Source organism: Rhinoderma darwinii, chromosome 1, assembly GCF_050947455.1.
Source record: "Rhinoderma darwinii isolate aRhiDar2 chromosome 1, aRhiDar2.hap1, whole genome shotgun sequence".
NCBI lineage: Eukaryota > Metazoa > Chordata > Amphibia > Anura > Rhinodermatidae > Rhinoderma > Rhinoderma darwinii.
This window is the reverse complement of record NC_134687.1, coordinates 593,675,507-593,700,435: the sequence shown is the minus strand read 5'-3', so window position 1 is coordinate 593,700,435 and position 24,929 is coordinate 593,675,507. Positions and strand designations below refer to the sequence as shown.

Sequence of the window (24,929 nt, the reverse complement as noted above, 5' to 3'; positions counted from 1 at the left end):
GTGGTGGTGGACCGATTCTCAAAGATGGCTCATTTTGTTCCGCTGACCGGCCTACCTTCTGCTTCTCGACTGGCCAACCTCTTCATCCAACACATCTTTCGCCTGCACGGCCTACCTCTGCAAATTGTGTCTGATCGGGGGGTTCAGTTCACCTCAAAGTTCAGGAGGGCCCTCTGTAAACTCCTTCAATATAAAGTTGGACTTTCTACAGCCTACCACCCCCAGTTCAATGGCCAAGTTGAGAGGATCAATCAGATCATGGAGAACTACTTTCGACACTTCATCTCCAGGCAGCATGATGACTGGGTGCAGCTTCTTCCTTGGGCCGAGTTCTCCTATAACAACCACATAAGTGAGTCCACCGCCTCCACACCATTCTTCATAGTCTACAGCCATCATCCACGTATTCCTCTCCCTGTGTCTGCTTCGTCCCAGGTGCCTGCAGCTGACTCTGCATTCCGGGATTTTCTAGAGATCTGGCAGCAAACCCATTTCCTCTATTCTGCAGGCAGTCGACCGCATGAAGCAAAAGACAGATATGAGGAGAAGAGAGCCGCCTCAGTTTCTTCCAGGTACCAAGGTTTGGCTGTCCTCCAGAAATATTCGGCTGAGGGTGCCATCATGCAAGTTTGCTCCCAGGTTCCTCGGACCCTTCGAGATTTTGCATCAGATCAACCCTGTCTCCTACAAGCTTCGGCTGCCTCCTACCCTCAAGATCCCCAACTCCTTCCATGTCTCCCTCCTGAAGCCTGTGGTCCTGAACTGCTACACCAAGATTCCTAGTACTGCAGTTGCTCCCAGCGGTTCAGCGGATACATTCGAGGTTAAGGAGATCCTGGAAACCAAGAGAGTAGGAGGAAGAACTTTTTATTTGGTGGATTAGAGTGGGTTTGGTCCTGAAGAGAGGTCCTGGGAGCCAGAGGAAAACCTCAATGCCCCTACGCTCCTGAAGAGGTTTCTCTCCCGCTCTGGCCTCAAGAGGAAGGGGCGTAAGAGGGGGATACTGTAACATCCGCGGTCGCAGACCGCAGACTCTTATCTTCCCACAGACGTAGTCCTTCCCAGAGATGCCAGCACATGCGGTCGTCCTGTCCTGCAGTGACCACTAGGGTGCGCACTAGAGCTCATTCCCGGCCTTAATGAGCCAGATCACACACATGTTTTAGATTTGAGCTGATTGCTCCCAGATCACCCTGGACTATAAGAAGGGTCCTGCCCCTTCTTGCATTGCCCGAGCGTTGCTTGTACCTACCCGTGTCTGTCTTTGCAAATGCTCCCTTGAGTGTTTTCAAGTTCCAGCGTTCCCGCTACCTGTACCCTGTATTCCATGCTATCTTGTTCCAGTGCCGTTTAGAGTTGGAGTTGTGCTTTGCTCTATACTACGCCTGTCTTGTTACACCACGCCTGATGTCTGCCTGCTGCCAAGGCCCATCTGAGCCTATCCTGCTACTCTCTGAAATTACCACAGGTACACTTATATGAACTATAGACTTTGACTTGTACCCTGTTGGCCAGCTGCCATACCATCAAGGCGGTACGGCCCAGTGGGTCTACAATAACCACAGATCGTGACAGTGTGGCACTACTTACAGAGGGCAGTTATTGTGGCACTATTTACAGGGGGCACAGTGTGTGTTACAATCCACATGTAGCACACTGTGTCTGTGACCCTTTATCTTGTAGGGGCACAATGTATGACAATTTTATTTGAGTTCTATTGTATTCATGGGCACAGTGTGTGGCAGTATGAGGAGTTTGTGTTAATTAATAGCTGCAGACGTGCTGAAGTAGTGGGCGACAAACACTTCAGAGGCAAGGTGTAGCTGGAAGAAGTCATCAAGGTGGTCTGGCCAAAAGCAGGAAAAGAAGGAAAGATAACTACTCCAGTCAGAGAAAACATCACCTGTGAGTCACTGAATGTAGATGTTTATTCTCCTTCTGACTGAGTTGTATTACTACTGTAGTCACTGTATGAATTGCAGCGAGATGATGGGTGGTACCATTGATTTTTTGTGAAACAACAACTCCTAGTATATCATTACCACCGTTTAGGCCATACTGGGAACTGTGGTTTTACATGGTACAAAATTATTTTGCAAGGGTTAAACTGAATTTGAAAATGTTCTCTGTACTGAGCTTGGTTCTAGTGCTGTATTTATGTACTGAGCTTTTTTTATGGTACTGTATTTATGTACTAAACTTTGTTCTGGAGCTGTATTTATGTACTAAACTTTGTTCTGGTGCTGTATATATGTACTGAGCATGGTTCCGTTGCTCTATTTATGTTATGAGAGTGGTTCTAGTATTGTATTTATGTACTGAGCTTGGTTTTGGTGTTGTATTTATTTATTGAGTTTTTTCTGGTATTGTATTTATGTACTGTATATATGTTATGTGCTTGGTTCTGGTGATATATTCATGTATGGAGCTTGGTTCTGGTGCTATATTTATGTACTGAGCTTGGTTCTTGTACTGCAATTTTGTACTGAGCTTGGTTCCAGTCCTGTATTTATATTTTAAGCTTTGTTCTAGCACTGTATATATGTACCAAGCTTCATTCTGGTGCTGTATTTATGTACTGAGCTTGGTTCTGGTACTCTATATATGTACTGAGCATGGTCCTGGAGCTGTATTCATGATCTGAACTTTGTTCTGGTGCTGTGTTCATGTACTGAGCTTGGTTCTGGTACTGTATTTCGGTACTGAGTTTGGTTCTGGTACTGTATTTATGTTATGAGCTTGGTTGTGGAGCTGTATGTGTGGTATGAGCTTTGTTCTGGTGGCGGATATAAATACTGAGCTTTGTTGGTGTGGAAACACAGCCTTAGGCAGGATTCACACGAACGGGTCGTTCCCGAGCCCGAGAGCCGGCCGGTAAAATCGGCCATTCTGCCCGGCCGGTTTGCATAAAGTTTTGCATCCGTGCCGGGCCGGGCAGATCCGGACAGTGACATCAGCGGCAACTCCTGAAGGTGGAATCCCCATGTGTTCGGGGATTCCGCTTCAGGAGTTTCCCCTGATGTCACTGCCCAGATATGGACAGAGACATCAAGCGCTCTGTCCAGGAGCGGAATCCCCGAAAACACGGGGATTCCGCTCCTTCAAGGAGCTAAAGTGCGGCTAGCACATAGAAGAGCGGGGAGATACCTCCCCGCTCTGCTATAGTGGCGTCGCTACGGTAGTAGCAGCAGCAGCAGCTGCAGCTGCAGCTGCTAAGGGCGCCATCGAAGGTGTCGCCGGGCCAGGGTGCTTTTCAAGCAGGGGTAGGGAGCTAGCGCAGCGCTCCCTTCCACCTGCTGTACACCCCGGCCCTGCCACACAGTGTACAGCGATGCCATTCGTCATTCCGGTGATGGCCGTGTAATACCCGGCCCCATAGACTTCTATGGGAGCCGGGCAGCCAGGTACCCGGGCGAAGATAGAGCACGTCCCATTTTTTGACGGCCGGATTTCCCGGCCGTCAAAAAATCGGTCGTGTGAATAGCCCCATTAGGGGTCTATTATTCCTAATGCAGCCGGGTGCCGGCCGATTTATGAACGGCCGGCACCCGGCCGGGAAACCCTGCCATGTGAATGAGGCCTAACAGTTTGATGACCCTGCCTACTTTTGTTTGCCCCACCTACAACATGAAGCCACTCTTAGATTTTCTTCCAGGGACACTTTAAATTCCCATTCCTCCCTGCCTTAATGCCCCTGTGGCCCTTTCCTAGTATGCTATTTTGTAAAAGTAACTTGACACTTTTTCTTCCCTTCATATGAGATCTATTTGCATATTTTTCCAAGAGAGCATTGCCTACTGTCTCCCTAAAGTTACTCGTTAAACCAGAAGTATATTCAGCACTATTCTTTGGAAACCCACATTTACAGCCAAGTGTTCTATATAAATGATCACAAATGATGTACAACTCTCATGTTCTGCACATGTCACATTATCAGATAGGGAACAGCATGTGACAGGTGGTCACCACAAGACTGAATTATTCAGGTGTCAAATTTTTACCCAAGCTTGAGTTTTGCATGTGAAAGGGAATTTGATTCCACAACTAAAACTATAAATCTAGCTAGTCACATTGTACATGCACAATGCCACTTCACTTGTGGTGCCTCTGTTCTCATGTTGTCAGAGGCACTTCAGACATATGGAGCAGGCGGAACCAGGTCAAGTTTTATGAGAGACAGAGTGACAGTCAGCCTCTTATCTTCGCCACCCAATGACCTCCCTATTCTGCTTTTAGTTACACTCCTTAAAGGGCCAGCAACCATGCTGCCTTAAGGGGGTTTTACGCTGGACAATTATCAGGCAAATGACCATTCATAGAATGCTCGTTGACCATAATTGTCCTGTTAAAACAGGGCAGCGATCAGCAGATGAACAAGCAAACGCTCGTTCATCTGCTGATCGTATAATTTTGAAAAGTAAAATATTATCATTGTCAGCAGCGCATCTCCCTGTGTAAACAGAGAGACGTGCTGCCGACATGATAATAATGTATGGGGATGAGCAATCAGAGTAACGACCACTCGTCCCCATACATAGCTCCTTGTGACAGGAGCAAACGAGCGCCGATCAACGATCTGTATCGTTGATAGGCTCTCGCTGCACCGGCTGGCCGGTGTAATAGGGCCTTTACACTACAACTCTTATAGCAACATGCTTATTGTGATAATTCCATCCCCCCCATTACAATGCCAGCTTCTACACAGTTTTCATGGTGGTGCCCCATTACCAAGCCTCTGGAACTAATTAATGACATCACTAACCCAGCTGAATAGTCTAAGTAGTCTATTATCTGCTAGTTCTAGGTGATCTGCTCCACAGTGATAGATGGGGGCGCACAGTGAACCGTAAGGTAAAGTTTACTTTGCGATGCATTTTCTAGACAGCAAAATACCTCTAACCTCTGTTGCTGTCAATGATATTACATCTTATATTAAAGAGGATCTGTCTTATTAGATGCCCTAATGAAACTAAGTTTTTGTAAAACTTTTTTTGGTGCCATGGAGCAATCTGCATGATCCTTCCCCAAATCACCTGAGAGGGAATAACTTAGAATATGGCGCACACACTTTCTTAAGGTCCCTTGAATTGTATAATTTCGAAACTGTTGTTGAATGCTATTTCACTTTACTTTAATTGGACCTTGACAGTGCCAGAAAACCTTAAAGGAGTTCTTAGGTCCCAGGGCTCAGACCCCCATCGATCAAACCTTCAGACATGTCACTATGGCATGTCAAAAGTTTTTTTTTAAAGTTTAGTTACCCTTTAATACACTTGGCAGAGTTTATCTGTCTCATGACTGTGTATACTTGCCAGCTGATACCATTGTAGAGATCGTTAATTAACATGCGTCTCACACATTTGCTGGTGTGGGAAATAATGTGTTATGGTGATGAAATCCAAGGCCAGGGCTGGATTATAGTGCGGGCATAAGGGGCAATTACCCAGGCACCTCCACCACCCAGCTCCCTTTCCCAGCAGCAAAACTTAGGACTTTAAAAATATTTAAAGCATACCTCCAACAATATAAACATTTTAATATGTAGAAAAGGTTCTGCATTTTTTTTTTATACTAATATTTATTACTAGGGGTAAGAGCACCATTCTCCTGCATGCGTTCCTAAATAGAAGAAATTCTGTGGTCAAGCATGATTATTGACATGAGGAGAGGGATATGCTGCTGCCAGATAGCTCTGTTGGTGCTTAGCTCCTGGCTTCGCAAACAATCAAGTAGGCCGAACCTTGTTTCCCACAACAGCAGATACGGGAGGACAGTAGGGTTATCCTCATACACATTCAATTGTCATCTGATTTTGTTGACATCATAGGACCTCAGAGTCATAAAGAGGGGCGCAGAGGTAGCACGTATATGGCAAGGGTGATATATAATACAGAAGTCAGGTATTTTAGCCATTGGGGGATTTACTCAGGTCAAAGGTGGAGAAAGCTATTGTGTATAGGACTTACAGGAGACAGAGTTGGGAGAGTTTATATTGAGGTGTCAGGAAGGGGAAGATGAATTATAGCCACATCATGCAAGTTTTTATAATATCTGACGAAAAGTATGTGAACACCTGACTATCACATCTATATGAGATTGTGGGACATCCCATTCCAAAATAATGGGCGCTAATATGGAGTTGGCTGCTATAACAACATTTTGGAGTGTGTCTGTGGGAATTTTCCCCATTCTGTCAAAAGAGTATTTGTTAAGGTCAGGCACAAAGTTTGAGGCTACAATTGTATTTAATGTCTTGGTATGCTGCAACATTACCATTAACCTTCAATGGAAATAAGGGGACAAAGCCTGAAAAACAACCCAAGATTATCCCTCCTGCACCAAATTTAACTGTAGGTACTATACTTTCCAGTAGGTAGCTTTCACCTGGCATCCGCCAAACCCAGATTCCTCCATCTGACTGACAGTGAGACCTAATTCCTTACTTCAAAAAACAAGTTTTATTCCATCAGTGTGTAGTGGTGGCGTGCTTTACACCACTCCAGCCAACTCTTGGCATTGTGCATGGTGATCTTAGGCTTGTGTGCAGCGACCATTAAAACCCATTTCATAAAGTTCCTGACACACAGTTCTTGTGCTGATGTCACTTCCAGAGGCAGTATGGAGCTCAATAGTGAGTGATACAACAGAGCATAGGTGGTTTTTGTACCGCACTGTGAGTTTGTGTGGTTGACTGCTTTATGATTGAGCTGTTGTTACTCCTAGACGCTTCCACTTTACAATAATAGCATTTACAGGTGACAAATCAGATCTAGAAAATCAGAAATGTCACAAACCAACTTGTGACATCCTATGACAATGCACCTTTGAAGTCACTGAGTTCTTCAGTACGACCCATACTACTAGCATGTTTGTGGAGATTGCATGGTTGTGTGCTTGATTTTGTGCACCTGTTTGCAATAGGTGTGAGTGAAAAGCCTGAACTTAATAATTAGAAGGGGGGTCCACATACTTTTGGTTATAAAGTCTATATTTTATATTGAGAATGTCAAATGTCATCAAGTATCAGCTGTGCCAAGTGTCTGATACTCCACGTATCTGCTACGCCTTCTGTCTGCCACGCGGAGTTTTAGCCAAATCATCTATCCAGGTACCCTTGTCCTAGAGACTGTTATTAACCTTTGTTTTTCCAGCTGCCACTCAGCTACGGCGGAGTGGCCTAGTGGGTCCACATATCCCACAGCCGTGACATTACGCTCAGGCCATGGATCCCGCTGGTGGACCTAAAAGTGCGGTCTAAATGATACAAGCGGACATGCGTGACCTCTGGACACGCCAGGATCAACTGCAACAGGCGGTAAACTCTGTTGTCCTTCTGTCCCTCCTCTGGCTGCTAAGACTGCTCCACTACCTGCTATCCCTCCTGCCAGTCCTGGGTCTGCAATCTCGTTGCCTCTACCTCCTCGCTATGACGAGGATACTAAAACCTGTAGAGGTTTCAGTAATCAGTGTACGATTCACCTCAAGTTACGTGCCCGTCTCTTCCCCTCTGATGAGGCCAAGGTCGCTTTTATTATTTCCCTCCTCTTGAACCCAATCTTGGAACAAGAGGGTCCGGAATTCTCTGATTTACCACTGTTTTTAGAGTCCTTCCGTACAGTGTTCGAGGAAACAGGTCGAACATCCTCTGCACCTGCCTCACTGCTGACCCTCAATCAAGGGGAATCAACTGTAGGGGAGTACGCTATCTCCTTCCGTACAGTGGTGGCGGAGCTGGTTTGGAACAATGAGACTCTAGTGGCAACTTTCTGGCAGGGACTATTTCCACGTATAAAAGACAAACTGGCAGCTCAAGAGCTTCCCTCTGCTTTGGATGCCTTGATACTGCTAGCAACTTGGGTCGATATGAGGATCCAAGAGCGCACTTGTGAAATAATCTGGGAAAAGATTCGTATCAATTGGCACCTAAGTTTCAAAAACCTCTTCTGCCTACTCCTGTTGTACATCTGGAGGAGCCAATACAAATAGACAGACTTAGACTGTCCGACCAAGGGCGGCAACGCATATGTTCTTTTGGATTGTGTCTATATTGTGGTCACAAGGGACATTTTGTGCGCCAATGCCTCGGAAACCAGGAAATCTCCAGCATCTAGGGTTGATTGGAGGGACAAATCTAGGCAACTCTACCCTTGCTACTAAATTCTCTCCCAGACTGTCTATTCCGGTATCAATCGTCACCAGTGAAGGATCGCACTGTGTGCCTGTAACGTCCATGGTCGCTGACCATGAACTCCTTACATCCAGTCGACGCCCTTCTCTCCAGAGATGTCTGCACATACAGCCGTCCTGTTCCACAGTGACCACCAGGGTGCGCTCGCGAGCTCAGTCCAGACTTAAGAAGCCAAAGGGCACGCAGGTGGGAGATTGAGCTGATTGCTCCCAGAGCACCCTAGGCTACAAGAAGGGCTGTGTTCCTTCCTCCCATGCCTGTACGTTGTTGTCATACCCAACGTTTGTCTATGCAAATAGTCTCCTAGTGTTTTCCAGTTCCCAGTGTTCCTTGTACCTTTATCCTGTATCCCGTGCTATTCTGGTCAAGTGTCGTGCTGAGCTGTAGTCGTGCTGTTCTGTATTCCATGCCTGTCCTGCTACTCCACGCTTGACGTCTACCTGCTGCCTAGTCCCAGCCGAGCCTGCCTTGCTACTGTCCGAGCTGCAACAGGTACAGTATACGTACTATAGACCTTGACCTGCGCCCTGTTGGCCAGCTGCCATACCATCAAGGCGGTACGGCCCAGTGGGTCCACGAACCCAACGTGACAGTGTCTGCTTACTTGGATTCTGGAGCGGCTGCAAATTTTATGCAGCAGGACTTAGTTGATCATCTCCACTTGACCACAGTTCCTCTGGAGAAACCTCTATCGGTCATCTCTGTGGATGGACAAACTCTGCCAGACCCTATCCTGTCTATCACCAAACCACTGAGACTACAGAGCTGATAGGTTTCTATGTCTTATCCAAAGATATCAACGCCATCCTGCTGGGATTGCCATGGCTTCGCCAACATGCTCCAGTCCTTGGTCGGAACTCTGGAGAGGTCCTCCAGTGGGGACCCCGATGTCTGCACCACTGCCTGTCTCAGGTTCATCCTATGTTTTTTCCACTACCTCAGTCAGTCTCTCGATTGCCTCCACAGTATGCCAGCTACGCTGATGTCTTCAGCAGGAAGGAGGCAGAGGTCCTTCCTCCTCAACGTCCATATGACTGTCCTATAGAGTTACTTCCTGAAGCTACCCTCCCTCGTGGACGGGTCTACCCGCTTTCCTTGCCTTAAACCCCAGCCATGTCGGAGTATGTCAAGGAGAACCCGGTGAGGGGGCTCATCAGGAAGTCTACTTCACCAGCCAGAGCTGGATTCTTCTTCGTGGAGAAAAAGGATGGGTCACTCCGACCGTGAATTGATTACTGTGGGTTGAACCAAGTCACGGAAAAAACAAGTACCCCTTGCCGCTTATCTCTGAGCTATTCGACAGGATTCTTGGAGCTAATGTGTTCACTAAGCCAGATCTACGCGGAGCCTATAATCTGATTCGTATACGCAAGGGTGATGAATGGAAAACCGCATTTAACTCCCGAGACGGTCACTACGAGTATCTTATCATGCCCTTTGGACTGTCTAACGCGGCAGTGGTGTTCAAAGAGTTCGTAAACTACGTCTTCTGTGATCTTCTGTATGTCTGTTTGGTAGTATATCTGGACGACATGTTGATCTACTCACCCGATCTGACGACGCATCGCAAACATGTACGCCAAGTCTTGTTGCGGCTAAGAGGGAATAAATTATACGTAAAACTGGAGAAGTGCGTATTTGAAAATAGGTCCTTGCCTTTCCTGGGCTATATTGTCTCCGATCATGGCCTTCAAATGGATCTGGAAAAGGTGAAGTCCGTCTTGGAGTGGATACGCCCTCAGAGTCTCCAAGCTATACAGAGATTTCTTGGATTTGCTAATTTTTATCATCAGTTCATCCCAAATTTCTCATCCCTTACTGCTCCCATCTCAGCTCTTACCAGAAAGGGAGCGAACGCTAAGGACTGGAACCCTGAGGCAGAGTCAGCATTCTCCACTCTCAAGAGTGCCTTCACTTCTGCCTCTGTTCTTTGCCATCATGATGTTACTCAACAGTTTTCCATGTAGGTTGATGCCTCTTCCATTGGTGCTGGAGCACTCCTGTTTCAAAAATTTTTAAGGGTAAGACAGTATCTTGTGGATTCTTCTCCAAACTCTTCTCGCCTGCTGAGTGCAACTACTCCATTGGGGACTGAGAATTTTTTGCTGTCAAGTTGGCCTTGGAAGAATGGAGACACCTGCTAGAGGGGTCTGCTCATCCTGTCATCATCTACACCGATCACAAGAATCTTACATATCTGCAGTCTGTGCAGCGACTGAACCCTCGTCAAGCTAGATGGTCGCTGTTCTTCGCCAGATTTCGATTTCTCCTTAACTTCCGCCCTGTGGATAAAAAAAATTAAGGCCGAGGCCTTCAAAACATCTTTCTAGGATTATTGCTGTAAACCCTCTGCAGATCAAGGACATTCCTCCTGGAAAGATTTTTGTCCGTCCTGCTGACACGAAAATAATTCCCTGCTGGGGGCATAATTCCAAACTTGCCAGGCATTCTGGTGCACACAAGACTCAGGACTTTACTGGTCGTCATTATCGGGGGCCCTCGCTACCTAGAGATGTATTGGACTTTGTTTCCTCTGTTCTAATTGTGCCCTAAACAAGTCTTCTCATTCTAAACCTGCTGGTCTGCTCCAACCTCTACCGGTGCCTGATGCTCCCTGGCAACACATTGCCATGGACTTTATCACTGACTTTCCCCCTTCTACTGCATGTACCACGATCTGGGTAGTAGTGGACCGTTTCTCCAAGATGGCACATTTTGCTCCTTTAACGGGTCTTCCCTCAGCTACTCATCTGGCAGATCTGTTCATCCAACACATCTTTCGTCTACATGGACTACCTCTTCATATTGTTTCTGCCTGGGTTGTACAGTTCACGTCTAAATTCTGGAGAGCCCTGTGTAATATTTTAGATGTGAAGCTGGACATTTCTTCAGTCTATCACCCACAGTCTAATGGTCATGGGGGATGGATGAACCAAATACTAGAGAATTATACAGAAGATGTTTAAGGAAGGGATGGAAAAGGGATGGGGAATTGGGGAATGAACAAGGATTACTACTGGTAAATAGGCACTCGGCTCAGCTTGTATATAAAAATATCAAATTTTATTGAACAATTAATTAAAATATGACAGAGACAGCACTAAGTGCAAAACTGTGTCAAAAAATGACAAACACAACACAGATACTTAAATAAACAAGCAAAGAAGATGTCACAAGCCTGGCCGGGTAACTAGTAGTTAGCTCATATTAATAATATCTGACATTCATATATAATTGCATATGTAGTATAGAAGAGATGTAGCATGAAATTTACAATCTCTAATGATTTGAAATTTAAATAGGACATATATGAGTGTGAGCCAAAAAATGAACCCGTTCAGATAAAGAGTAGTGTGTAGATCATTCAATCAATAAGTTTATGCCACTCAAAAGCTGAAATGAATATCAGCTGTAAATATAATGTAAATATAACCTCTTAATGCACATACTGTAATAGATCAACATATAAAACTCATATACCTTGTTGTATCAGAAAATAACAATCGATCACATGGACATAAGTGAAGGCAAAAAACAAACAGAGATTTATCCAATGGCATGTATCAATTCGTATACTCAACGTCAAATGGTATAACTCCTGAAATGTAGATCAGGGAATAGGCGCTGAGTTCCATTTTAGTACCGATCTGTTGGTTTGCCAGGTCCATGCCCTTTCAGCAGTCCACGTTGTAACTGACAGCCAGCATATGTATGATGGAGTGAGACCTTTTGGCTCATACATATGCGCTTTTCTCCCCTCCACTCTTGCTTGAAATTTGGTGTTACATACCATATGATCTACAAAGGAACTTCATTAGGACGGATAGTTCCCTTCAACTGCCACTGTTACCTTCTGTGTTCTCCTCTGGCTCTCTCGCTGGCTGTCAGCTACAAAATGGACTGCTGAAAGGGCATGGACCTGGCAAACCAACAGATCGGTACTAAAATGGAACTCGGCACTATTCCCTGATCTACATTTCAGGAGTTATACCATCTGACGTTGAGTATACGAATTGATACATGCCATTGCATAAATCTCTGTTTGTTTTTTGCCTTCACTTATGTCCATGTGATCGATTGTTATTTTATGATACAACAAGGCATATGGGTTGTAAAGGGAAGTGTCCCTATTTATGCTTGAGAAAGGCCCCATGGAGTAGGGCTGAAACGTCGCATGTGGTGAATAAATCCACTTTTTTCACTATCAATGTGTGCTGTCTCGTATTTTGAAAGGATTTACTATATATATATATATATATATATATATATATATATATATAGTGTATGTATATATGTATACACACATATAATATGTGTGTGTATGTATAATACATATAATGTATCATGTGCCAGGGCTGTCGCAACACAGACCTGGTCATGAATACGGTTGTAAACAAAGCAGGACAATTTATCAGCGAACCTATTGTTTTTTGTTTTATTTTCTGAGGTATTAACGTCTTTTATTTTGCTTCGCGGTGTGCTGCTCTACGGCGACTAATCGTCTGGCGATTGAGCAACACAGGAATTTCAGAAGTATCAACGTCAGTGTTCTTCCGGTGAAGTCCAGCTGATCGGGAAAAGCGTTCCGGAAGAAAAGGACCTTTTTCAATACAGCGGGGGAACAAGGAGGTCGGAGATGACTTCTGGAACACTCTACGGCGACGAATCATTGGGCAAGTGAGCAATGTCGGTTTTCTTCCGGTAAAGTCCAGCTGATTGGGAAAAGGCGTTCCGTAAGAAAAGGACCTTTTTCAAAACCGCGGGGGACAAGGAGGTCGGAGATGACTTCTGGAACAGTGAGTATGGACTTCTCCACACTTAAACACCTCGCCAAAAACAGTAAATTTAATCTGTGTGTATGAGGAGATGTGGAAGCCTGATGACTCAGAAATGAAGAGCGATTCCCCAAATCTTCACTGCCAGTGTTGTGTCAACAATGTGAAGCGGGTTTGTGCTTTGCAGACACAACTGGCGGAGAATGCGCAATGTAAAATTGATAGAGATAAGCAGATTTGCATGCTGGAATCGCAGGTGATAGATTTGAGAAATCACGGTGATGATATTGATGCACAGCTGACTTGGTCTTATGCTGTGATCAAGGCGTTTAAGGATAAGGCGGCATCTACGGATGCCATCATTGCCAAGTTGAATGATGAGCTTGCTGCTAGGTCACAATTGGTTGCCAGTATGAAAAACATCATAAAAGATTTCTCAAAAATGTTACCGGCCTTGTCTTTTTCAAGGCCTGATTCCGCTGTAAGTTTGCCCTCTACAGGGCAAAAAGGGGGGAGTAGAAAGAGTGATGGATCAGAGGTCCCAAATCGTGATCCCATCCAGAATCCTGAAGGTGAAAGTGTTACGCAAATGTAAGCGTACTATATTTAGAAGTGCGTACCTAGCCATGCAGAACTTTAAGAGATCATGCACTGGTGACTGCCCTAAGTCCAGCAGAGCATGTACTGTTAAATGATTTGCATGTGCCGGATCAGGCCATATTGCGGAGTACTGCAAGGCTTTGAGTACTAAGAAATGTGGTCCTGTTAAATACTTTAAATGCGGTCAGATGGGACATATTGCGAGGAACTGCCACGGCATAAGCAACCATGGAAAGCCCAGCGAAAGGGCAATAGAAAATGGCCACGTCACAACAAAACGTGGGTTTAGACAAAATGGCTGCATAAGAGTCTCTCTACAGCCTTATGCGCTCCGCCACGTGCTCAAGGGTCTAAATGACCAACCACAACTGTAATGGTTGTTTATGGTCTGTTGTGTTTGTCCCCAGTTGTCCGTTTGTTTTCATTTGTGTTTTTATTTTGTGGTTCTTTCACATATTCTATTGTGGTATATCCCTGGTTATCAGTAATATGTATTTATACTATATGGGTGTTGCCTGTATTTATAATGCATAATTAGAAAACCACTCCAGGAAAACAACTGGAGAATCAACCATTGGATAGTGGTGTATTTGCGCCCAATGTTTTAATTGCTCTCTATTAGGATAACGTTAAAGTTGTTATTATACTGTGAACTCAGGTTGGGCTGTGCGAACAGGTAACATTAGTTCACGGTGAAGTGTTTTATGTTATTCTGTGCACCTAGAACTGGGGGGTTCAGACAGGTAACACAACTTCATCTGAGGCCTAATGCGAGTGCAATTAAATACAGTGAATAACAGTATGGCTGATTCTTTTGTGTTTAACTGGAGTTAGGAAACTTTGGACAGGTGGTGGTAACCCTGGCATTACACCCATATCTTAATTTTAAGATAATGGGTTTGGTAAGACAGGGATATAGTTCCACAAACCTGAGAATTGTGAGGAACCACAAAAACAGTGCTTCATCCACAGCTCCCCTCGGATATCCTGACCTACACCAGTGTTGGGATGTTGAGGGGTCCTGTGATATGAAGGCTAATCCAATGCCCTCCTCAAGACATAGGTCAAGGATATTGGTGCTGGTATCTAATGCAGAATGCCACGCGACTAACTGCTCTGAAAGAGGCATACTCCTCCCAGGAGCATACTGTACCCTTAATCCCGTATTAGGCGTTGATGTGGCGGATCAGAAGGGAAGAACTCCGATGACACCTGAAAAGAGGCTCGACATCTGTCCAGACACCTCTGTTAGACCCCAGACGATTCTTCTTGGGTTTGGCATCGAACTAAGAAATCTCCTGCTAGACTTCAATGAGGAAGAGAATGTCGTGGAGAAACTGAAAGATTCCCAACACCAAACCACTATTCAGTTGGAACATGACACTAAAAAGATCACAGGAATTGTGAACAACCTTGAGGCGGACTCGGCAGTGTCTTGGTGGGAGAGCTTGTTCGGATATAGTCCAAAGGCCACTTCCTTCTTCAACTTGCTCACCCCCCCAGTGATAATCCTTCTCACTCTTGTGGCGATTATGTATGTTGGACTGTTCTGCGTGTACCGACGAATTAAAGGACTGGTTGACTAAATACAACGAGGTCAAGCAGAAAGCCACGAATACATTCGTAGACGGGGTCTAAGGACATAATGATACAGTCCTGCGACCCGGAATTGTTTATTGTGTGTGTATATATATTTGTAAAGTGTAAATCTTAATCAATGGGTCCTACAAAATTTTCAAGGTGTAGATATAGACATTCTAGGTGTTGATATGTGTCCGCATACTCAGCGAGGACGTGACCGTCCCACAGCGAGTAAGTGTGTACATGTAGGCGGGCATATATTTACAGCCTGTAGTCACTCCATTTACAGGTGTACCTTTCACGTGTTTATGGAGGAGTAGTGGGAGATGCTGTTTGAGCATGAATCTCTATATGTACATATACCTATGGTTTGGGGGGGAATATTTTTGTATCTTTGATTATTTTACATTTTGTATGTATGATTGGGTAGTGTGTAGGAACCCTTAGGGACAGGTAAGGTATTCACATACCCTTGTAGGTATTTGCCACCTCAACCTGAGTACTGGTATGGTCAATATGATTATGGATTGAATGTCAGAGGGGAAATGGAAGGCGATGCTCCGCCCCACAGTAGATTCCTGGGTACCAAGACATCACCTCCTCCTCGGGGATGATAACCTGCCATGATAGAGACATGGATATCGGCCCACAAAGATTGTTTCGTCTTCAATCAAGATGCTGGGAAAAGTTGGAAAAGTAATGGATCACGTACAAAAGGTTGTGGAAAGGCGGGCTAAGCCATTCCAAGGCTGACCGTGTGAGGGCACAAGTAGCCTTACACGGGTCGGCATGCTAAAATTGGATCGGCCACTGGAAAGACCTGCTGACGTCACTCAAGAGGAAGAAATTCCAAGCAAGAAAGAACAAGAAATCTGCGGTTCATGGACTTTGCGGTTTTCGTATAAGCTTTGTTCATTTGATGAGCTTTGAGGCTTCACTCTATGGACTGTGAGTTTTATTTCAACCCTGTTCTATGGACTATGAAGGTTTCTTCGTTCTATGGACTATGAAGGTTTCATTTAATTTCATCTCCATTCTGTGAACTTTGAGGTTTCGTTTCTTTGGACACTAGACTCAGAGGACTGGCGGGGAGGTGTCCTTGAGGAGATAGCTGATGTCGAGTATCTAGGTCCAATAGTATACTTCATTTCATCTCAGACCATTACCAGTAACCAGGGAGGTTGAGGGGGTAAATAGAACTCCACAAACACTTCCCCAAATTGCATTGTCGAGTCCCCGACAACAGGGGGATTGTAATGGGAATTGTCCCTATTTATGTATATATATATACATATACACATATATATATATATATATATATATATATATAGTATGTATATATATATATATATATATATATATACATACATACGCACACACACACACACACACACACACACACACACACATATAACATGTGTGTGTATGTATAATACATATAATTTATCATGTGCCAGGGCTGTAGCAACACAGCCCTGGTCATGAATATGGTTGTAAACAAAGCAGGACAATTAGCATTGCCCTGCTTTGTTTGGAAACCATGGAGACAGGGGATAGTTATCCCCTGTCTCCATTTCAAGTCTCCCGCACGCACGGACTGTCTCGTGCAGGCGCTCATGAGTCGGCTGGTGATACTTTATCACCATGCCGACCCATGCTAGCCGGGGGCGAGCGCCACTCATCCTCCGCTGCGAGCATACCGGCAGGGTTAAATAGCCCTGCGTCAGTACGCTCAGGGGCTGAAGCTAGCTGGAGCTAGCTGAAGATGACCTCACCACCAGTTAGGACCTGGATAGACAAGCCCTAAGCATATATTGGTTACAGGCTAGGTAAAGTTTGGAGAACCAACTTGGGGTTGTACTGTGGACCTCTCAGCACGGACATATTGTGAGACTCTCACTTTTTAATGGGTAAGACAGCATCACTATAATTGCTCACCATAAAATTACTGATTTTCCCTATGTCACTATATTTTGGCCAGGTATTTATCCATTGTTGCCACATAAACATTAGGACTTTGAGAATTAATCAGTATATGACCCACTTGGATGAGATACTTTATATACTTTATTGTATGGGTAGTGAATATGGGTCTGCCCTAATATACCACTCTGTTGTTTAATTCTGTCCTGTGCTGTATTGTATACCACGGTATTAGTACTAGAGTCTTCTTATGATGTGTTTTTAAATGTATGTTATTTTCTATTAATAAAATTTATATATTCTTGCATACTTAGACGCTATAGCTCTTTTTCTTCGGTATGGTACCAGTTAGGACCTGCCTGCCTGCCTCCCACACCACCACGAACCGGCTCACCTCTCCTGTCCTGTCTCTCTCCTCCAACGACCTGCTGCTGTCTCCTGCTATGGCTCCTGCTACTGGCACCAACGAGTCACGCTAAGTATCAAGTGTAGCAATAGCTACACTTAACCCTGTCTCTCCCTGTCTCCTCCTGCTGTAATCCTTGCTTCCCTGAGTTAACCCTTATTGTCCCTGAAGTCCCCTGAGTTAACCCCTACTCTCCCTGAGTAAGTTAACCCTTGCTTCCCTGAGTCCCTGTGTTAACCCTGAGTTAACCCCTTGCTCTCCCGGAGTACTGTCCCTATTCTCCCTGAGTAAGTCAACCCTTGCTTCCCTGAGTTAACCCCCTACTCTTCCTGAGTACTGTCACTAAGTTAACCCTTGGTGCCCCTGCGCTGAGTTAACCCTTTGCTGAACCCTGTTTACCTTTGCTGACCTAAGTACCCTGCAATGACCCTTGACCTGCACATCCCCAGGTACACAGAAACCCATTCCCCTTGTTCCTCCTTATCCCGTATTAACACTTATTGTATAGGGAAAATTATATTAGGAGGGAGTGGGACAGAGATAGTGAGCATGTGAGAATTACAAGTAACTTATGTGTATTGTGTTGGAACATAACTGTATTCATATCTATGTTTAGGTAAGTGGGTGGTGGCATAATTAGGATTGTGATACAGTGTTTACACTGTACTGTGATTAGTTACTGTATTTTATAGATGAGTGATTACTGTATGTTAATAAATATTATCTTTATTTACTATACGGTCTTATTCCTTTAAGTAGCAGCATAAGCAATTAGATCCACGTTAGTATAAGGAAAAGGTAGGGGAACTAGGCATAACCCTAGTGACCCTCTTTATAAAGGCGGTAGTAATAGTGGGTGTCACTAACCAGTGAATTCTGCTATTACCCCACCCCCTTTAACATGGGCTATATATGTTGATCTATTATATACGTGCATTAAGAGGTTATATTTATCTTATATTTACAGCGGATATTCATTTCAGCTTTTGTGTGGCATAAACTTATTGATTGAATGATCTACACACTACTCTTTATCTGAACGGGTTCATTTTTTGGCTCACACTCATATATGTCCTATTTAAATTTCAAATCATTAGAGATTGTAAATTTCATGCTACATCTCTTCTATACTACATATGCAATTATATATGAATGTCAGATATTATTAATATGAGCTAACTACTAGTTACCCGGCCAGGCTTGTGACGTCTTCTTTGCTTGTTTATTTAAGTATCTGTGTTGTGTTTGTCATTTTTTGACACAGTTTTGCACTTAGTGCTATCTCTGTCATATTTTAATTAATTGTTCAATAAAATTTTATCTTTTTATATACATGCTGAGCCGAGCGCCTATTTACCAGTGGTAATCCTTGTTCATTCCCCAATTCCCCATCCCTTTTCCGTCCCTTCCTCAAACATCTTCTGTATATCACTTGAACTTACTGGTCGGCACCGTACAACTTGTACTGAGCTCTAGCATTTGACATGATCTGGTTTTCATATTTTAAGACTAGAGAATTATCTCTGTCATTATGTCTCTGTCCAACATGACAATTGGGTACAGCTTCTGCCTTGGGCGGAATTCTCTTACAATAGCCATACAAGTGAGTCTACTGCTTCCTCCCCATTCTATATTGTATACAGTCAGCACCCACGAGTACCTCTTCCAGTGCCAACTATGTCTCAAGTGCCTTCAGCCAATTCTTCATTCAGGACTTTTCTTCACATCTGGCAACAAACGAAGTCCGCGATTGTTCAGGCAGTTGATTGCATGAAAGCATATGTAGTAAGAAGAGAAAGGTTCCTCCTCAGTTTCTCCCCAGAGTCAAGGTCTGGCTTGAACATTCGTCTGAAGATCCCTTCCAACAAATTCGCTCCCAGGTTCCCCAGCCCCTTTGAGGTGTTGCAACAAATAAACCCTATGTCCTATAAGCTTCGGCTACCTCCCACTCTTAAAATCCCCAACTGGTTTCATGTGTCTCCCCTAAAGCCTGTTGTCCTGAACCGTTACAGCAAATCCCCTGGTTCTGCAGTCGATCCCATCTGTTCTTCTGACATCTTTGAGGTAAAGGAACTTCTGTATTTCAAGAGAGTAGGAGGAAAGTCTATCTGTTGGACTGGAAAGGGTTTGGTCCTGAGGAAAGGTCTTGGGAGCCAGAAGAGAACAATGATGCTCCAGTTCTCATCAAGAAGTTCCTCTTACACTCTGGACCTAAGAAGAGGGGGCGTAAGTGTGGGGTAGACTCCAACAGACATTGAAGCTAAATTGGAGTCACCGATCATTGCTGTGCACTAATGAAACAGAGCCAAAAAGCAAAAAACAGTCAATGCTGATCCGCTTTTCTTACCATAGACGCATTCCTTATTGATTATAAGTTATATTGGACAAGAGTTCTTTAGTCAACTCTTCTCTAATTACCAGTTGTTGTTGTTGTGCTCATGGTCGCTGACCGCCGGCACATCCTACTTACCAGCAGCCATGACCGCAGGACACACTCTTCATGACGGCGTCTCCCTCCCCAGAGACGCCGACACACGTGGCTGCAGCTTCCCCACTGAATACTGTAGGGTGCCCAGCCTTAAAGGGCCAGCGCGCGCACCTGTGCAAAGTTCCCAAATCAATCCCTAATACATCCTGCACTTTAAAAAGGGCTCTGCCCTTCCTCTACTTGCCTGAGCGTTGTTGTGTCTGCCCATGTTAGTCTTTGCAAATGGTCCCTTAATTGTATCCGGTGTTCCCGTTTCCTGTATCCCGTATACAATAATTGTGTTGATCCAGTGCGTTATCTAGTGTCGGAGTCGAAAGTATCATATGTGCCAAGTGTCGTCTGTGCCAAGTGTCGTCTGTGCCAAGTGTCTCCAACGCCATGTGTCTGCTATGCCTACTGTCTGCCACGCCGAGTGTTTGCTAAATCATCTATCCAGGTACTCTTGTCCTAGAGACTGTTATTGACTTTTGTTTGGCCAGCGGCTACTCGGGTACGGCAGAGCGGCCTAGTGGGTTCACATACCCCACAGCCGTGACAGTTTTGTAACTATAGGGGGGGGTACAGAGGTAATTGTCACACCTGGCCCTAATGCCTGGGTGCATGAAGGTCCCTCTGAAGATACGTGGAGCCCAGTACTATAATGTTATGTGATCGTTGGGGGCCCTGTTATAGATTTTGCAATGGAGCTCAGGAGCTTCTTACTACGCTTGTGGTTTTCACCTACATAAGGGTACACTGGGTGATTTCCACGACGTAACGCTGACAGATCTGGCAGTCAGCAGAACACGTGTCATCCGCACTGTTTATATACACACGGACACCCAGCACTCTGCAGGGAAAACATTTATCTGTTTGTAACAATTTAGGCCATACAACAATGTAAAGAATGACAGAAAGGTTAATTAATAACTGCGCAATGTAAAGAAGATGTGATAACTCCAGTCAGTCTGACAAGAAAAACACTTTAAGGAGAAGCTTAGATACACCGGCTCAACAAACAGTATTACATATTTAAATCCACATGATAGGATTAGATACACCCAGCTCAGTAGACAGTATAACACATAGGATTAGATACACGTAGCACATGAGACTGTATCACACACTATAGGCTTAAATCTACTGGTTTAGCAGATAGGCTCACATATAATAAGCTTAGATACACCAGCTCATTATATAGTATCACACATGATATGCTTAGATACAAAGGCTAATCTGGCAGTATAACACATGATAGGACTAAATACATCGGCTCAGCAGACAATATCACATGACATGCTAAGATATAGTGGTTCAGCAGACAGTATCATACATCATAAGCTTAGATACACCAGTTCAGCAGACACTATCACACATCATAAGCTTACGCTGGCTCAACAGACAGTATTACAAATTATAGACTTAGTTAGACTTGCTCAGCAGACAGTATCACCCATCAGTAGCGTAGCTAGCAGGGGGCAGGGGGGGCGGTGGCCCTGGGCCCATTGAGATGGTGGGGTCCACCGCGACCACCCGCGCCATGACCGCTGCTCCAGCTGGCCCTTCCACACAGGGCTGCCTGCTGCCTGTCTGAGGGGGCAGTGGCCCAACTGAAACCAGCCGTCGCCTCCCACTCCTTCACTAATTGTACCTGCGTCTATATGACACAGATTCAATTACATGCAGAAGCGCAGAATGGCCTGGCACGTTCGGTGCCTGACCATTCTGCGCCTAACAATGACGCTGATTGGCAGGGCAGAATGACTTGCCCCGCTAATCAGCACCATTCAAAACCCTAGCGCTTCCATTGTTGAAAGGCGCTGATTGGTGGGGCAAGTCATTCTGCCCTGCCAATTAGTGCCCTTCAATGACGCAAGCATCGTTCAGCCCCAGCAGACCTGCTCAGAAGGGAGCAGGCCTGCATTGACACAGGTCGGAGTGAGAACTGAATCAAGGTGAGTATGTAAAGTTAGTAGTTTTTTTTCACTTAAAAGTGTGAGTGGCATTATCTACGGGGGGGGGGGGGGGAGCTATATGTGGGGCACAATCTACAGGGGAGGCTATATGTGGGACATTATCTACAGGGGGGGCTATAGGTGGGCACTATATACACAGGGTGCTCTATATGGGGCACTATCTACGGGGGGGGCTATATGTAGAATGCTATCTACAGGGGAGGCTATATGTAGAGCGCTATCTACAGGGGAGGCTATATGTAGAGCGCTATCTACAGGGGAGGCTATATGTAGAGCGCTATCTATAGGGGGCTATATGTGGGGCACTATCTACAGGGGTTATATATGTGGGGCACTATCTACAGGGGGCTGTATGTGGGTACTATCTACAGGGGGATCTAAAGAGGGGCACTAACTACAGGGAGCACTGTGCGTGTGTGGGACATAGTATATGGTGCTATTATAATCAGCGACACAGTGTATGGCGCTATTATATTTAGGTGCGTAGTGTGTGGCACCATGAGAATCTTATCTTTGTTTATAGGTGCAGTAATATTTGAAAAGTGAGAAGCTGAAGACATCTGAACAGCAAACTGCAGAAATGGGCTGTGGCCGGGAGAAGTCATCATAGAGTTCTGGACCGGATGAAGAAGAAAAGAGAAAAAGAACAACTAGAATCAGAAAAGACATCACCGGTGAGTCACTTAATGTAAATGTTTATTCTGCCTCTAATCTGTACTGTAGTCACTGTATGATCTGCAGCGAGATGATGGGTGATATGATTTGTTTTTTAAATAGAAACTCCCAGCATGTCCTTACCATTGTTCGGGTCATGCTGGGAGCAGTAGTTTTAAGCCGTACAAACCTATATGGCAGGGGTAGCCTGGCTGGTATATACAGGAATGATGATGTTTATATACAGGCATGATGGTTATTATATACAGGAATTATGGTTGTTATATACAGGGATAATGGTTGTTATATACAGGGATGATGGGTAGTCCAGTCATCATCCCTGCATTAACCCCATCATGCCTGTGTATACTAGCCATCATCCCCTTATATAACCCCATCATTTCTGTATATAGCCCCCATCATCCCTGTATATACCAGCCATCATCCCTGTTTATAACCCCCACCTTACCTGTATATACTAGCCAGGCTGGTATATACAGAGATGATGGGGGTTATATACAGGGATAAAGGCTGGTATATACAGGGATGAGGGGGGTTATATACAGGGATGATGTCTGGTATATTCAAGGATGACGGGGGTTAAATACAGGGATGATGTCTGGTATATTCAAGGATGATGGGGGTTATATACACAGATGTTGGGGGTTATATACAGGGATGATGGCTGGTATATGCAGGGATGATGGCTGGTATATTCAGGGATGATGGGGGTTATATACCGTGATGATGTGGGTTATATACAGGGATGATGGCTGGTATATAATTATAATGTGCCTCTTCAGTTGTAAAAATGCGTTAGGGGGGCAACTTGGTGTGGGGCCGACTCAGATATGTTTTGCCACCCTGTGCTCAACCCCTAGTTACGACTCTTTCACACATGATAGGATTAGATACTCCAAGCCCAGCAAACAGTATTACAGATGATATACTTAGATACATCGGCTCAGCAGACAGTATCACACAAGTTAAGCTTAGGTACATCAGCTCAGCAGACAGTTTTACACATGATAGGCTTAGTTACACTGGCTCAGCAGACAGTATTACAGATGATAGTCTTAGAAACATCAACTAAGCAGTCAGTATCACACAGGTTAATCTTAGATACAGGGCTCAGCAGACAGTATAACACAATTGGATTAAATATGCTCGGCCAAGCAAACAGTATCAGACATGAGAGGCTGAGAAACAGTGATTCAGCAGACAGTATCACACATGAAAGGAGATTAGATACTCCCAGCCCAGCAGACAGGATTACAGGTGATAGTCTTAGATACCCCCAGCCCAGCAGACAGTATCACACATGATAGGGTTAGATACACCAACTCATAAGACAGAATCACACATGATAGAACTAGATACACAGCTCAGCAGCTAGTATCACACATGATAGGATTAGATAAATCCAGCCAAGCAAATAGTATTACAGATGATAGTCTTAGATACATCCAGTTCATCAGACAGAATCACACATGATAAACTCAAATACACTGACTTATTGGAAAGCAACATATATAAAAGGCTCAGATACACTGGCTCAACAGCACAGTATCACACATGATGGGCTTAGATACATTGGCTCAGCAGCATATTATCACACAACATACTTAGATAGACCTGCTCCTCAGAACATTATTTCATATTATTGGTTTATAATTAAATAGTATCACACATTATAGGCTTAGATACAAAATCTCTTCAGCTCCCTGTCCATGTGGATTGCTGTATAATAAAATTCAGTAACATTACATATAGGGAATGCAGCGCTGTGTGGTTCTCTAAGATAGTAATAGACCGTAAGTTAAAAATTATGAATCATGAATCCTGAAGCAATAGATGTATGAATTGATGGTTATTTCTTACCATCATCACAAAAGTTGACAGCAGTTCCGCCATGGCCTCTCGTACCCATTGATTACGGATAGATATAGCTGAGCGGATCTTGTTGGCTATAAAGGTCCCAGTTTTCATGGTGACGGCAGACCTGGCTCCGGCTGAGATGATGTTATACTTTGATACCTGCTTGTAGTCCGGGTTAAGCACTTACACACGTGACTGAGAGAAGACCCAGCGCTGCTTAAATAGTTACTGGAAGGAAAATTATTAGTGCAATCAATATGCTGATCAGGCTGTAACGCTCCACCCTCCGCTCCTGATAGCTCCAAGGTTCAATGCTCCTTTTATTGACAGAGATACAGAGCTTTCCACAACTTGGAAACAATTTATAGTGACACATCGAGGTGACAGAACCTGATCACTCCCTCCTGGATCCAGTGCAAGTATAAATATAGATTCACTCACTGGTCCTGGCCGACAATGTGCCATGTGAGCAGCGTTAGAA

The 24,929-nt window shown here is 44.6% G+C and overlaps 1 protein-coding gene across 1 annotated transcript in view; it reads right to left on the bottom strand.

The window, feature by feature from the left end:
• The window catches only part of LOC142746868 (aquaporin-7-like), a 95,378-nt gene extending 70,819 nt beyond the window's left edge, over window positions 1-24,559 (bottom strand). The window contains exon 1 of the mRNA XM_075854947.1: window positions 24,452-24,559. Coding sequence (XP_075711062.1) covers window positions 24,452-24,559 — 108 coding nt within the window. The remainder of the gene's footprint in view (window positions 1-24,451) is intronic.
• Between the last annotated feature and the right edge of the window lie 370 nt (window positions 24,560-24,929).